Source organism: Zeus faber (assembly GCF_960531495.2).
Source record: "Zeus faber genome assembly, chromosome: 20".
Classification (NCBI taxonomy): domain Eukaryota; kingdom Metazoa; phylum Chordata; class Actinopteri; order Zeiformes; family Zeidae; genus Zeus; species Zeus faber.
The window spans coordinates 15,446,928-15,464,120 of NC_137207.1; the positions used below are offsets into that span (position 1 = coordinate 15,446,928).

A 17,193-nucleotide genomic window follows, 5' to 3' on the forward strand; every position below is an offset into this window, starting at 1 on the left:
CGAGGATTAACTAATACGCCAGAGTAGTCAATTGAATATTCAATTACTGACTACTCCTTTTTTAGGGTTTTTTATTTTTTAGGGGTGCACGGTTTGTGCTAAAGAAATGTGTGTTTTCTTAGGGGGGTGTGAGGGAACTAAGTCAAGGACACAATCAATCTACCTAGATAGTGGAAAAAATAAGAATTTATTCACACAGTAATACAGTAGATACAAAAATCAAGAATCGAAGTTCAGGGGAACATTTACAAGATAAATAACGTAGGGCCCAAATAAAATGATGTCAACAGATGTGAAACAGGGCTGTGAAATATGGACTGAACACACCAACAGAACACACCAAACTTACCTACCCAAATTACACAGGACCATATACTTTATAAGGAACACAAATAGGGGGCCATAGCCAAACTAAAATGCACACAAGAGGTGAACAAACGGCAAACAAAATTATACAACAATTGATATTACTTAACAGTGGATGAAGTACTGCCTGTTCATATAAATGGAAATTAGTAAGAAAACCCTTCATCTATAAATGGGATTATTGTTAAATCAAATAAAAACAAATTCAAAACATCCCCCTCCCCCCATGAGGTCAAACTAAATCGATTCTTCCAAGAACTCAATATTGTAACAGAACATTAAAATGCATGCACTCATCCAGTAAATTGGCAAATGCTATACACTAATGCCTATGCAATGATAAAATCCTAACAAAACCTCAGTAGGCTATATGAAACAAAACCCACATGTTATCATTAAGTGTTTTAACTTCATGACAAATTGTGACAAACAGGGAAACTATCATTTTTGGGGGGGCGTAGGTGAGATATGATGTGATGAAAATTACCTTTTTTTGTCAGACAGTTGGGTGGAGTTACTATACGATACCTAATTCTACTTCAGTATAAACTAAGCTGCTGTGGAAGACTCAATGATCTAACGTTACAAGTTGTGTGACTTTCAAAATTATAATTATTTGTTTTGTTTAGATACACAGGGAACGGGACACACAGTGGACTGGAGATCACTCTCTCTCCATTACGCAATCCACTGTCCTGACCCAATGCACAGTGGGACAGATTATTACCTGGGTTTTAACTGTTTGTTTCATACAAGAAGAAAGTTTCCACTTGTTTGAAACATTTTCTTGTTAGTTTCTACTACACTAATGAGAATAAATACATCTGAAATAGAAAACTGGCACCAATCCACACGCATTCCAGTGTCATTACAATATCAAATTATATATTACTATGTCTGAATAACAGTATATTAGATATTATTATATGTAAATGCTATAAAGTAAGAAATACTTGGGATTCCCTGGTCTTTCGAGGTAATTTTTTTAGTTAATTGAAGGTAAGTAATTCCACTTTTATGGAATTGGCTTAATATGAAAATGAATTTCTTCAGTAAACAAATGTTAAGAACTGCATCAGATTGCATCGTATCGAATCGCACCGAATCGTTCCGTATTAAAATGTATTGTCCCTGAATGTTTCGAATCGTCTTATAAGGGAGAGATTCACACTCCTAGCTGACAGCTCCTCCTACTCACCACCACTCAGTTTTTATTATCGGCTATCTCCCAGGTTTCAACTTATATAACCCACAAATGGCCCACTTGTGGAATCTCACCGGTGGGATGTTTTCACCATATCATCAAACGTTCTTACATAATGGACAGATTATAATCCGATGACTCAGTCTTTAACCTGAAACATTTTATGAGCTACTACACATACATATACAAATATACACCGATCAGCCACAACATTAACAATTAAAACCACCACTAATAACCACTAATGTTGTGTAGGTCCCCCTCGTACCGTCAAAACAGCTCTGACCTGTCGAGGCATCCACAGACTCCACAAGACCTGTGAAGGTGTCCTGTCGTATCTGGCACCAAGATGTTAGTGTCAGACAGTCGTGTAGGTTGTTGTACTGTTGTACTGTTCGACTGACAAATGGGTGTCCTGTGCCAATCGCACTCAGCTACGTGGATGGGTGCTCAGGGCTTGTGGCCGAATGGGGCATGGGGCATATATACAGTCAATAAACTGTATATATACAGAATATATATATGTGCGTGTATTGGTATACGGGTACTCCTCACATTACGACTGAGTTCCGTTTCTACAACCAGGTCGTTAAGCGAATCGGTCGATAAGTAAGGACCCGTGTTATTTCACGGTAAGGGGGCGTGGCGATTGCGAACGCTAGTGTAGTGAATACTGACGGACTGCGGAACGAGACTGAGACTGAGAACGGTGATGCGCGATGAGATGCTTGACGCTAAGACTTCACAATAATATTCTGTGAATACTCATAATTAATAACAAGTTTAAAATACTAGTGTTTACTTGTATTTTTGGGGGGAGATAAAACAAAAGCTGTACATGTGTGGTTTTGGAATAAAGAAATGCAAGAAATGCAAATAAAGAGCAAGTAGAAAGTAATGACTGCTACTGTGGCAGTTTCGCCTACCATGTGCCACCCAAGCAGCGTGTTCTGGGATCTCCGGCACAGAGGCACAGAAGACGGGGGTTGTAAACACCAGTTTATTGTAGAGTGGGCTAGCTGGTATTAGCCCAGGAGCAGATAGACATTGTCCTGACATGGGCTACTATCCCGAGTGTGTGTGGGGATGGGGGTTTTACCTGCTGCTCATTAGACCAAATACGAGCAACAGGTATGCAGCGACTCTGATCCAAATAAACCTAGATCCAGGTCAGGTGTGGCTATCACACCACACCATCCCCACACCACAGCTACAAAGTCAATACAAACAGCTTACCTGTAAATGTGGCCTGCTAGAGAAAACAGCCACATGGCACTATAGAGGCAGGTATAGCCAATTACCTTTGTGCAATATTGGCGAACTTACCATGGGCACCTGTGTATGCCGACCACCACTGTAGTGGACATGCCTCTAGATCGGTCTAGAGTTTTGTCTTTTGACAGTGTCTCATCATCAGACTCTGACTCTGACCCCATCAGTCGGAGGGCCACCTTCTTCTTCGATGGCTCTGGTTCCATCTTCTTCTCTGGAGGTCAGTGATGCAGGTTCCTTGTCCGTGAGCATCTCACTCAGCCTTTGCTACATCTTAAACCTCTCTGCTCCGGGCAGGCACCTGAGTTCCTTGAATCTGGGATCTAGAGCTGTTGCTACCTTTAGCCATGACAGGTTTGTGTTCTCCTTTCATCTGTTGATGTCCTCTGTTAATGCAGCCTTGAAGTGCACACACTAGTGTATATAGGCAAGGGCGAACATCTGAGATCTCCATCGTACACAACAGGTGACAGAGTGCAGGGAGCACCACAGAGCAGGACACATATTTGTGATATACAATGAGTGTTTGTGACATACCTATAAACACACAAGACCAAGAGAATTCATGGCTACACTTTTCACAACACCTGAAATTATTAGAAAAATACAAAAACAAAGTGACTGTCATATTAATTCTATTTGTCAGAAAATTTTTGGAGAGGATATGGAAATCAACTTCAAAATCAAACGGCGCTTCCTTTAGGCGACATAGGCGATAAGTAGTAGGGCGTCAAAAAAATCATCAGTGAGTGATCATCGCAGGCTGGGTCGCTGCAGGCGTTTTGCCTTTATGTAACATGCGCATATCTGGTTGAGCCACCAGGACAGCATCAGTACCACTTTGTCGGTTTCTCTACATCAGTATCTCTCTGACGTTGCCTACAGCGCGCCGGCAATGGGGCGCCCGCGCTCAGACGGTACTAACCCGCCCTGCTACAGTAGAACTACATGGCACAGCATCTCACCTGCGTGGCTCAAGCAGTGTTTCCAGCTCGTCATATTCAGCTGAGGTCAGCATGGCTACGTTGTGCTTCCTGCTGTGCCAGCCCTGCCTTCAGTAGGTCTTTGCTGTGTTGGACCCGCCTTATGATTTCGAGAGTTGAGCAACTGTACTGTAACTGTACTGTATGACCACGTGGCCTAATGGATAAGGCGTCTGACTTCGGATCAGAAGATTGAGGGTTCGAGTCCCTTCGTGGTTAGTGTGTCCCCATTGGGGTCCTTCCTCCGTGGAGCTTGGATGTTCTCCCTGTGCTCTCGCGGGGTTTCTCCCCTGTAAGGGTGGGTCAGAAGCAGAGAACTTGGTTGTGCCTCTTCTTCTTGCTGAACGACTCAGCGGAGTAGAATTTACCAAAATGATTGTGATATTCATAATTACGTTTTAGTTAGTGTATATTCCCATGAAAATATGGATCGTGTTTTCGCTACCTCAGAATGAGCCAAGGACGGGCGAACCAAACACTGGCTCTAGACAGGGCCTTTCACGATCTTTGTGACACATGATGGCAGATAATACCATGTTGCACCGCCGTGGGGAGGGGTATTCCCTCGGTTGCGATCTACATGCAATCTACAACCTCACCGCTAGATGCCACTTCATTCTTTACGCTGCACCTTTAATAGTACATAGCTGAATTAAGATACAAATGCAAATACATATTTGAATAAATTATACATTATAAAAATACAATAATTATTGTACGTCTGGTGACAGTCTATATACTGTATGTATATATATATATATATATATATATATATATATATACACACACACATATATATATATATATATATATACACACATATATATATACACATACATACATACATTTATTCAGTGACAAGAAACTGGCCCAGTGTAAAGTGTCGGTCTGTGAGTGATTTGATTTGGGAGCCAGTGGTCAAACAGTGGGACAGAGGCATCAGAGGCATCCCCCCCCCGCCCCTATCTTCAGCCCATGTTTGCGTGATCTGACTCGGTAATGCCACAAACCTCCTCCTCCCAAACTCCTCTAACTCGCGGTGTTTTATTACACATGTGCAAGGTCCAAAGATCGGCATGAGCACGCGTTTGAGCGGTGGCTCCCACCAGTATAAAAACCACCGGGCGGACAAAAATCTTGCTATCTCACTGAAAAAACAAACACCCCACACTGACACTCGCTAAGCCGAGATGCTTAACGCCGCAATGGACGCCATGCAGGGCTTCGGGGTGAGTGCCACCCGCTACCTGCAGACCAACTATCCCGATGCCCAGGGCCTTTTCCTCTGGGTCTCCTGGGCGGCGGACCTCAGGAACACCTTCTTCATCTTCTTCCCCCTTTGGTTTCATCTGCGCACGTCGGTGGCCGTCAAGCTCATCTGGGTGGCCGTGATCGGAGACTGGCTCAACCTGGTGTTCAAGTGGTGAGTCCAAGTTCCATCCATTGCCAGAAACTCAACGCATGAACGTATAGGTAAAAGTTAGAGGAAAATGTACTTGTCTATCCAGCTTTGATTTGCTCAATAGGACTTTAAGAGTCTTCAAGCATCCTTAAAGACTCTTTTTTTAAGAGCACGTCAATGACACATTTAACACAAGTGTGTACTTACTTGTCCTCTTAAGGATTTTGTTTGGGGAGAGGCCTTACTGGTGGGTCCATGAAACAGCCTACTATGGGAATGCCGTTGCTCCGCACATTGAACAGTACCCCATGACCTGCGAGACTGGACCAGGTAAGAGCTGCCTATTAGCACACAAGTATATAAATTTCTACAACTAAATTACTAAGGTTTAGACCTTAGTGAAAACCAATGATACCCAAACAATTTGGGTATCAGTTCCTTTTCTCCACATTTGGCAGAGGCCTGACTGAGCGGCTGTGTTATGTGTGCTTTGTGTGTTTTGAAGGCAGCCCCTCTGGACACGCCATGGGAGCTGCCGGTGTGTATTACACCTTGGTGACCTCCATATTGACCATCATGACCAGCAAGAAGAACCACAGCTACAAGAAGCCAGGTGGCAACAACGTCTGGTAAGATGTACTGTTGAACTCGACATAATGGCAGAAAGCCCAGTTGTTAAAACAGACATTTTTCTGTAAGCGCTGCTTCTGTTGATCCCCCCACCCCCTTGGGTCATTACGTCTTGTGTACCATTTTTCACTCTTCATTTATTTTCAATGTAGGGAGCTTATGTGGTAACTGCAATGTTTGGTTGATAATTGACTACTGAAAACTTGGGTGGGTGAAGGCTCAACATGAGTTGTTTTGACACGAAGGCATGTACAATTACATTGATAGGACAGTGGGGCAAAAAGACAATTGTTGAGCGGCTGTAAAGGCTTGTTTGCTATTCCTGGGCCGTCAATGAACTCACTGAGTGCGTGTTACTGAATGAGTTCATTGACGGCCGTGACGTGAAATGACCTATCTGCAGCGGCTACAGACCTCAACGTCAAACTGAGCGAAAGCTGGGTTTTTTTGCCAGGTATCTGAAGGCCCTGCTGTGGACGTTGTTCTGGGGTGTCCAGGTGTGCGTCTGCCTGTCCAGGGTTTTCATCGCTGCTCACTTCCCCCACCAGGTCATTGCCGGTGTCATCACAGGTCAGCAAAGAAAGAGGTTAACGTGTGTGATTTGACAAATTATTTGATGGGGCCATTCATCATCGGCCTCACTGTAGCCACCCTTCCAGCCTTATCTGTATTCTAATCATGTCTATTCTAGTCTAGTCTTGTCTAGCGTGACCTGAATTTGAACGCAAACTGCTCAATCCTAGGTATGATTGTGGCCGAGGCCTTTGACAGGATTGAGTGGATCTACAGTGCCAGCATGAAGAAGTACTTCTACACCACACTCTTCTTGACCTCCTTCGCCGTGGGCTTCTACGTGCTGCTGAAAGCTCTGGGCGTGGACCTGCTGTGGACCCTGGAGAAGGCCCAGAGGTGGTGCGTGAGGGCCGAGTGGGTCCACCTGGACAGCACCCCCTTCGCCAGCCTCCTGCGGAACATGGGCACCCTGTTCGGCCTGGGCCTGGGCCTGCACTCGCCCCTCTACACCCAGTCCAAGAGGAGCGGTGGCGCCCTGGTGAAGGCGGCCTGCGTGGTCAGCTCGCTGCTGCTGCTTCACCTCTTTGATTCCTTCAAGCCGCCCACCCACACGGCCGCCCTCTTCTACCTGCTGTCCTTCTGCAAGAGCGCCACCGTGCCGCTGGTCACCGCCAGCATCATCCCCTACTGCATTAAAAGCGCGCTGAGCCGAGAGAGCAGGAAGGGTCTGTGAGCTGAGCGGCCACGGACCACCACAGAGACTAATGACGTGGGGGTGAACAACAGTCCCCCGTTGGTGTGCTTGAACAATGTGTGAAGCTGTAGGAAAGTACTCAGAGGCACTTACAGTATTAGCAAGATGTCCATGGGCTGAAATGCGCTGATAGAATCATAACTTGATAGCGGTTCCAATTCCTGAAATCTTGCGGAACCATCCTCGGGCAGCGATCCCCACGGCACACAATTTACAACAAATTAATCCCACGCCACACACCACTATCCGTGAACCACCAGAAAAATCACAAACACACCTGGCCAACTGAAACGGAAACTGGAAAACTTGACCTGGTTTTGATTGACACAGAGCTTCTGTCATGACTGGAATTGACAAATTAGTGCAGGCTTGCAATTTTTATCTTGCAACATAAGAGCTAATTTTCTATAGTTATCATTTTCAAGTGGAATTTGAAACATTTTCACGGCACGCCTGATCCTGTTGACAAACACTGTCCTCATGGATGGTCAGGTTAGGTGAATGTGTCTAGCTTTTCTGTAAAAAAAAAACATTCTTGGGACTGTAATATTTTGGTTCACTGTTATTAATGTATTTTTTATGTATTTGTTTCTCTTGAACGTTTTTTTTTAAATGTTTAATTTTTTAAATAAACATGTACATTGCATTTCCGTTGCAGTTGATGTGTTTTGGTAAAGCAGCAATGTTTCCTATACAGTACTTACAGACACCCCCCCCACACACACACACACACAAAGATAAACAAACCACATGGGAATAAGCTGATTAATGCAAACTGTTGGTCAGATCTAATGATTAACCCAAAATGATAGCCATGGCCTTTGGCCTTGTGTCCACACGTCACATGGCGATTTGCGTACTTACTGTGCGTAAGAGCAGCCGAGCGGCTGATATTTGTCTGGATTTGTTTCACGAATCCACGCGCACAAATACCTGGAAAAAGAAAAAGCCTTGGGGAAGTGAAATGTTTGAATATACTTTTGTGTATCTAATGAGAAATTGCGTCATTGTGGAAAGGTGTATTCTTCAGAAAAGATCAGAATATTTATACATAATCCTAATTAACAAGCTTTGGTAACCTGCATAGTGCTGTTTAGAGCCAGGATGTTTCTAAAAAGTCAAAATTCTAGGTTTGTGTATGTACATATTTATATGTATGTATGTATGCATGTATGTTTGTTTTATGTATGTATTGTATGTATGTTCAAAGTTCAAAGTTCAAAGTGTTTTATTTGTCAAGTGTACAGTACAACACAAGGTAATTCGGTACAATGAAATTCTTGGGGCATGACAGGCAACAACTGCGTAGTGAGAATAAAAAGATAAAATAACAAGGCAAATATAAGGAGGAAATAATAATTATTATTATTTTTTTTTAATAAATTAAGAGTTGAATTTAAAAAAGTAAGAGTCGATGTTACAAATATGGGCAAGAGGTCGCAGTATAAATTCAGCAAGAGTTTGCAGTGTAATATTGTGTATAATAAGTAATAAGTAAAATACAAGTGTATGTATGCATGTATGTATGTATGTATGTATATCCATACGTTTTTGTAGGTACATGCATATGATGCATCTGTGTCTATATGTAATATGTATGTACATTTCTTGAATGTGTATGACCTACTGCAAATTATGTTCTGAAAAACCCAATAAACAAAACTGTGGAAAAAAAAAAATAAATGAAGAGAAAACAGATAAGGAGCCAAGATCCCCTTTTCCTGTTTCTAAAATGTGACCTGCTGCACCTTTCAGTGGACCGAGTTAGCACAATACAGGACCCTTAAACTGCTGAACTAAAATGTAAATGCGATATATAAAATATCTCAATTCCACACAGGGAATAATAACTTATAACATACATATATCATAATTTTTGATCAATTACCTAGAATGCATCAGCAGAAACCTACAGGCGTCTCACATGCAGCATCCATGCAGCGGTCCAACTCTGTGTAGCGTGACATCATAATGCAGTCAAAGATTAGACTTAAAAAGCAAAAAATAAGCAAACAAACAAAAAGCCACCTTTTCAGTGGCTCATTTTGTTGCAAATTCCAATGTTTGGGTGTAAAGTCTGGAGCAGATAGCAACACATCACACATTACACCATAACATATTGGCATCAATACCCAAAATGTCAATGCCCTAACGCCCTGAGACAAACTGCCCCTGTGACTGGGACACACTTTTTGCCTGGATTTGTTTAAATTCAGCTCCAGATTTTCCTTTTTTTAATATCAGAATGTAGGCTGAATTGTTTTCATTTCAACAGTTTTTCTTTTCAACTTTCTTAACACTGCGCACGATGCGAACAGACGTTCAGAACCACAACCTGCACCTATATAGTACATTGGATGATGATGTCACAAAGCATCCAATTCGCCTTAAGTTTTCGAAAGGTGCCATGTCGGTGAAGTACGGAACACGAGATTATGGAGTTTTATTAATTTAATCACTTTTTCACAAATTTCTGCTCCATAACTTGAACCACGACATGCCTGTGTCATCCTGGTTCTAACAACACCTCAACCACGTCTGTAGATTTGGCGATCATCCTGTTCTGGACACTTTTAGCCCAAAAATTCAGAGAATAATAAAAATCCTAACAATAACAATGGGATGGACCCCTAATAATAATGATCATTGGTTGATTGATTTTTTTTTTCCTAACATTTAACAAATAAGTTCAAAAACAAAAAATAACAAAATTATTATTATTATTATTATTATTGTTATTATAATAATAATTATTATTAGTAGTAGTAGTAGTAGTAGTAGTACTATTACTACTAACAACGGGGGAAAAAAACTTTCTATGCAAATGGTAATGAATAAATTATTCATGATTACACATTTATACCAAGTAGATAATATAGTATGCTGTGTTAATAAATTGTGGTGAGTAAATGGTGGTAATTGGCTCTTACTGTCTCAGTATTATCTTGTCTTCCTTCCGACTTTCGTGTGGACAGCATTTTTCAAAAACACTATGAAACTATATCCAGTGATCATACTATATATTGTATAGATTGCAAATGAACGGGCACGGTTTCTTTTTGGATTTGCGGCAATTTTCCGCTGTTCTACTGCAGGCCGCACGGTGGCGGCAGCGCGTCTCCGAGCTGGTTTGTCCGCGCCACGAAGCAACGACGAGGAGGGGTATTGGCGCTGCGTTCCATCGAGCATGAAGCTCGGGAAAACCCGACCTCCGACGCCGAGTCAAAGGAACGGATTCGATTTAAACGGCCGTTTTAAATGTTGGGTTAACAGGCGTTTTGTAGTTTGTGGACTCCACACGTTTCACCGCGGTTCAACACAAATTCACTGCGGGCCTCCTTGTCCTCGGGAGGAGAGACGAATGGAACACGGTGAGCTGGAAAGTGGAGGACCAGTGCAACCCGACCCAAACATTTTCATTCCGTTTCGCGCATGTGTCGTAAGAAACGTCCCGTCCCTCCTCCGAGTCATTCAGCCCGTTTCCCCTAAAATGTCCAGGTTTGGGTTTGTTACGGTTGTTGATGTGTTGCGGTGGCGGATGAATTTCTACATTACAACCCGGATCGGATTGGTGAGCGCGTAGGCCAGGCCTGCGAGTACGTTTCTGCCTCGATAAACTCCAAATAAACGAAACGACTGTATTCAACTGCCCCATACGGTCGGCTGCTCATAGTTGGGTCACCCTTGAAAAAAAAAAAACCAATCAACGTTCATAATATTTACGCATCAATATTCTTCATTTCGAGATAGATTGAAAAATTAACACCCGCAGCCTGTTATTAAATGGGTCGTATTCCCTGCAGCGCTTGTAACGACGCTGAAGTTCAGCTTCCGATTCATACCCGATCCCGAGGGGTCAGTGTGGAAATATACAGTAAAATCCACCGTGTTCCCGTAACCACCAAGAGGATACTTTCACAAATCAGGAGTGGCGTTGCACATGGTTCTTATTATAATCTAGTTCAGGTGTCACAAGTATATGTACAAATCTAGAGTTTTAGGCGAAAGTCAAAATTCCGATTCACAGACGTGAACCGGCTCACGTCGTGCCCACATGGCGGACATGGTGGTTTATCCATTGCTATTTAAAAATAAACTGATAATTAACCGTGGCCTGGGTGTAAACTTTAAAGGCAAGTGTTATACATGCTCGCTGTTCCCTTGTTGTCCACATACCGATTCGTGTTTAATACAAATGCAGGACGGAGACAGAATGACCAACAGGCGGCGGTGGAAGTAAACACAATTTATTCTCTTCTTAAATAATGACTTGGATCATCCAGTGTAGGCTATGTCGGTTCTTCATGTCGCTTGTGGGTGGATTTATGAGAAAACGACCTGACGGTAAAACTCACACAAGACACGAAAAACCCGATATTATTCATCTCTGGGGCGACGAAGACGAATATGCGTTATGCCATTTTTGAGCCAATCAGATTAAAAAAATACAATAAAACAGGTGTGTGGGGTGGGGTTTGTCTCGTAAAAGGTCACGTCATCAAATTAAACTAAAGAAAATCATTTGGGGGAAAAAAAACCCCAAAAAGGCCATGTTTTCAACCACAGCAGACAGTATAAGTCTAAACAGCAGGTTACATTCGGGATGCGTTAGCGTTCAGGTTGTTTTCCGTTGTTTTGTCTCCCTCCAGTGGTCGAGGCGTGATACTGCGTCTGAAAGTACAGGCCACCCAAGTGGGGTGTGTGTGTGTGTGTGTGTGTGTGTGTGTGTGTGTGTGAGAGAGAGATATCTGGGTATAAAAAAATGAGTACAAAATAAACAGTCAGAAATGACAAAAGTTTCGAGTTATGAGTGCTCACACGGACAAGTGTTAACTGTAATAATGTTTCTGCATTGGAAGAGAAGGAAATAAAGGTTGTTGAAATAAATTTCCATTTTTTTTTTTTTTTTTTTTTAAAGATTAGCAGTTGGATTTAAAGAAAAAGGAAAAAAAAAAAAAAAGTCCTCGGTTAAAATCAAGCGTGTTTTTTTGTTTTGTTTTTGTTCAACCAGTGCATTTAAAACGATGTGTGAAAGCTACGGATTCTCTTTTTTTTTTGCTTGTTTAAATGTTTCGATTTTTAAACAATGTCACTTATGTACAACAAAATCCCGTATTTTTTTTTAATATGGTATTTTATATTTTGTTTTTTTTTTTCTTAAAAAAAAAAAAAAAAAATCCACTGTGGGTCCAGGAGGAAAAAAAAATCTAATGAAATGAAATAATACATAAGGCGACAGTGTCTTGAGAGTGATTTTTCAAAAGTCTTTCCTTTTCCCCTTCGTTTTCCCTGGTGTTCGGTGGCAGGTTCCCTCGGGGCAGCGTCGCCATCACCTTCTCTCCTCCTCTCCCCCCCCCCCCCCCGCCCCCTCGGGTCCTGTCCCGCGTGCGTTTTTCGGCAAGTTTGGTGAGTGTGGTGACATGCTCATGCGAAATCAAATGATCGGTTTTTCCTTGTTTGTCGTTTTGTTATTTTCGTTTGCTCGATCGTTCATTCATTCGTTTTATTTGTCTCTCAGAAATACGGAAACCATGCGTATTAAGTGAAAGCTGCAGAAACCCCTCCTCCCCCTTCAAGGAATTCCAGTCCAACTCTCTCTTCCGGGGGGGGGGGGGGGGGGGGGGCGTGCGATGTCAAGAGGCGTCCGTGGACCTGGAACGAGGATGGATTTTAATGACTAAGATCAAATGAAAATAAATACAATTAAAATCCCATATAGACACATCTGAGAAGACTTGTATAACAGTAGCATTCAAATAAAAGTGACATTTGAACAAAAACATGAAAGAAAATGGGATGAACGCCAGATTTACACAGAATCCGACATACGACCTGAACAAACCGGAAGTCCATTCATTTCGTATGGAGAGTTGAATTCCGGAAAAGCTATGACCTTGTAAACTTGAAAACTTCTCGCTGACGTCGCAGACTTCCCGGACATATTTGGTGACGCAAAACCCAGATGCAGTTCATTCGATGACCACTAGGGTGAGGATCCGACTCAGATGCGATTACGGATTTGGCGTGAAGCACACTTGAGAGGTTCCGAGGGGAGTTTTTGCATATTTACAAATTGTGTATGAAATAAATTGAGGTCAATAGCACAGATTGAAATCCTTCTTTATCCCCTCGTGCCTCCAATTACAACAAATTAATTACCAAATTTTAATTTCTCCATGTTTACATTTTTCTATTTTGACTGTAATAAATCCCATGAAGATGGAGAACAGAAAATATATACATATTTGAGGTAGAGTATTACAATTCTGGGTAAACCTGCCAATGAACTGATTTTTTATGCGCTCCATTAATAATTACATAACTTTTCTCTTGTTCACTGAAATATTACCAAGAAAATGAACTCATTATTATAAATAATGATGGATAATAATGAATATGAACATCATTATTAATCATTATTAACTGATGAACGATCATATTGCTTGATTATTATTTTTTTCCATTTTTTTTATTGCTCCAGCTGTTGAGAGTTCGTATCACTGTATGTTATTGGACTATTATGTACAGTTAGAGAGTGACTTGCCATTTCCATTACTGAGAGTTTTTAAATTAATCAATAACCAATCCATCATTCAACTTTAGAAAAGCAGCATGAGCGTTCGTTCTTTCCAGATCCACATTTGCTCGATATTTTACGCGGCAAGAGCAACGACGCGCAAGGGTTTCCCGAGCAGACGTCCAGTCACGTACCGAGTGCAGTTCGCCGCGTGGCCGCTACGATTGACCCTTCTGCTTCTTTCCCTGTTTGCCCCGGACTCCTTCTCCACCCTGAGAGAGAGAGAGAGAGAGAGAGAGAGAGAGAACAAAAAGACAGTTTCAGATATTTTTTCGGGCTGAATTCAACAATCTAAATGCAGCAGCCGCTCGGTCCAGCTGTATCGGGAGTCATGCTGCAAGAGTAAAATTGGGAAAACACTCAAAGCAACTGTGACCAACCAAAGCCATGCTGGAGAACAGAGGTTAAAAAGAGAGGAACAATTTGTTAGTTCAAACTTCCAAGTTCTTGATTATTTCTGAGTTCCTATCATCGAGGGTTCAGCCCTGTTTATCTAAGACGGAGCTCACACTGCAAAACACACTGCAAAACGCTTCAAAACGCCACTCAAGTGATTCATTCCACACCAGCATAACGGCTCTAAAACAGTCGATTAAAAAAATACATCACCTTTAACGGGATGGACTTCACACAAAGAGGCTCCGATTTCAATGTCAATGTTTACGTTTTTCTTTACATGGTCTATTCATTTTGAAATAGAACTATTGCATACCATCCATATTTTGGAGGAAAGATAATGCATATACGTCTCTAAGTCTCTATGTTGGTGTGGATCTAAACAGCAGACCAGGACCGGTTTCCCAACACGAAACATCTCAGTTATAATAATAACAATTATTATTATTATTCATATATACAACAACAATAACAATTATGATAGATTATTATTAGTATTATTTTTAAATAAACACAATTTTAAGTTAAGATTATTTTTATCTTTGCGCTGTGATGTTTCTTTCCGGGAAACAAAATCCTAATTCAGTCAAGACAGCTGAGTGGGTTCTCTGCCCAAGGCTCCCGCCAACCTCGGTGTTCTTTCCCCTGTGGGCCCTCTGGCCCCCGGAGCCTGTGGGCCCCTCTTTCGTCTGCTCCTCCCTGGGCCTATCGCTCTTCGGGCTCTGCCGGGAGCGCTTTCCCCGCTTCCTGCCCTTCGCCCCCGCCTGGGAGGCTCCGCTGGCTCCACCCGTCGCTACACCACCATCAACCCCAGCACCACCAGCAGCATCGCCACCACCATCCCCTACTCCCTCCCTCCTCTCCTCGGAGGCGACGACGCGACGCACCACTTTCCTGATCACCTGTGGATTTGGTTATAGAGTCGTGTCAGCTGGGAGACGAGATGCGATGCGGCGGGGATGAGGAAGAGGAAGGTGAAATGAAAGGTGACAATCATGATTAACCATCGGGGGTTTAATACTTTTCTGGTGATCAGGTTCCCGTCCTCGTCCGTAAACTGCTCCTCTGTCACGGACTCCCCGGGAACATTCCGGGCCAGCTCCCCCTGGGGTCAAGAGTGACGGAGGTGGAGGGGCAGAGGAACAGGGAAGCGAGGGAGAGTTTGAGGAGGTGGCGGGCGAACGGCGCGAGGAGCCAAAGGAGACGTGAAGGAGATGACATGATGAAACGTCCTCAAACATAATCGCCGCAGACGGCCTGCTTGCTTTGATGAATTTCACTTCTTTTCAAATCGATGTATACACTATATACAGTGACGACCAATGTACTGCATGTGTTCAATATGTTCTACAGTCTAGAATCGCTTGCCATGTATAGTAAATTCACATCTGATATGATTTGATTCTGATTGATTCACATCTGATTAGGGCTGACAGACCCGTTCTACAAGCAGGCCGGGGGATCAGGTCATTAATGTTGTTGTTGTTAAGACTCCTACAGGCCGCACTCCAAAACGCCAGCTTGCAAAAAGCACACGGCCGGGCACTCCCAAAGCCTGCTTCACACGGAATCCGACAAACGACAAGAACAAACTGGAAGTCCATTTCTTCCTGCAGTTGGATTCGGCACGCGCAAAAGATGTGACGTGCGGCAGTGCGGGATCTCGCGTGCGTTAAGTGCTCCGGGATGCGTTCAAATTTTCCAACTCTTGCATTGGAAGAAGTTGTATTGGAAGAAACGAGCGGCCCCATTTTCCCTGACATATATTTTGTGACACGAACCCCAGATGCAGTTTATCTGACGGCCACTAGGGGGGAGGAACTGCCTGTCGGATGGGATTACAGATTCGGTGTGAAGCAAGCTTAAGGAAAGCGTCTTTTTTTTATGATTAGAATATAATATCTAGGTCAATCAATTGTTCAGCCTCACAGCTTTGGGCTAGACATTCAAAAGCAGACAGAGACAGATGGCGATCACAACAACAATAACAACAATAACAACAAAAACAAGCTGCGAATGCAAGGAGTTTCACAGTTTCGACGTCGTACTCGAACAGTGTTTGTCAATGAATTATCCCTCATTCGGAAGTTTGCGCAAGAATTCTCAAACTAGAGAGTAACCGTTTACACACAAAAGCCTCTGTTGGACTTGATTTGCACAGGAAGAAATGTGAATAAACCTCGTAAATAAATTCCATTGATATTTACATCCGCAGCTTAGAGCTGATAGGCTGAGCCAGAAAAACCCAAACGCGTTAACTTGTAAAACCAACAATGAATCAAGAGGCATGTATGGTTCATTTAAACTATGAATGGAAGATACTACAGCAGCCGGGTTTCCCCCAGTGTATTGCAAGCCCAGCTGCCCGCCGGGTTTGAGCTGACTTCCGCCGGGCCTAGGCATTGGGGTTTTGTTTTTTTTCCTAATGTATTTTTAAGGTTGTTGTTGTTGGTGCCCCGAAACTACCACACACACCTTCACGAAACATTAGCGTTGGGAGCACGTTGATTGAAGTCCTCTGTATTCTGCATGAGGAGCCGCCGCTTTCCTCTCTTGCGCAACCCGCCTTCTAACTTTTGGTCGAGAGCCACACAGCAGCGGCGCTCGTCAGTGTCACATTATGGTCGCTGAGCCAATCAGATAAAAGAGGCGGGTCATAAAACTTTTCATTGCCGATTATGTCCAGTCAGCTAGTCGTTAACATGTGAAAAGTATATGAAAAGTAATGAAGGACAAATGGGGTTAGTTCATAAAAAAATCTCTGAAATAGTAACGACCTTACATTTAAAAATTTTTTTTAACAAATATTCGAATAATTGAAAAAATAGCCCCGGATCTATTCATCTATTTATTACAGATGTAATTTATTTTACTCAATTGCCTTACTGAACGAAACAAAAAAAAGCGCCGTGCATAACGGGGACACTTTCAGCATCCCCTCCCCCAACACTCGGCCAATACTTGCCACCGGGCCGAACAACTTTTCTGGGGGAAACCCCTGAGCAGCCACACATAGCACAGCATCATCAGCAAACTAGAGAAGTATTCTGCTGACCAGATAGCCGGTCTGGCTCACAACAAGCTTCACGCCAGGGC

The 17,193-nt window shown here is 42.8% G+C and overlaps 2 protein-coding genes across 2 annotated transcripts in view; one reads left to right on the plus strand and one right to left on the minus strand.

The window, feature by feature from the left end:
* Positions 1 to 4,871: 4,871 nt before the first annotated feature.
* g6pc1a.2 (glucose-6-phosphatase catalytic subunit 1a, tandem duplicate 2) lies at positions 4,872 to 7,103 on the plus strand (the record flags this gene model as incomplete). Its single annotated transcript, XM_080021124.1, has 5 exons — positions 4,872 to 5,248; positions 5,448 to 5,557; positions 5,733 to 5,856; positions 6,312 to 6,427; positions 6,601 to 7,103. The coding sequence occupies exons 1-5, from the start codon at positions 5,016 to 5,018 to the stop codon at positions 7,101 to 7,103; spliced, it is 1,086 nt and encodes a 361-aa protein (XP_079877250.1). The 5' UTR covers positions 4,872 to 5,015.
* Positions 7,104 to 11,355: 4,252 nt separating this feature from the next.
* Positions 11,356 to 17,193, minus strand: part of LOC307245759 (uncharacterized protein) — a gene marked incomplete at its 5' end in the record, with an annotated part of 98,621 nt that continues 92,783 nt past the window's right edge. The window contains 4 exons of the mRNA XM_080021425.1: positions 11,356 to 12,776; positions 13,836 to 13,913; positions 14,727 to 14,999; positions 15,119 to 15,202. Of these exons, the coding sequence (XP_079877551.1) occupies positions 13,860 to 13,913; positions 14,727 to 14,999; positions 15,119 to 15,202 (411 nt within the window). The 3' untranslated portion in view covers positions 11,356 to 12,776; positions 13,836 to 13,859. The remainder of the gene's footprint in view (positions 12,777 to 13,835; positions 13,914 to 14,726; positions 15,000 to 15,118; positions 15,203 to 17,193) is intronic.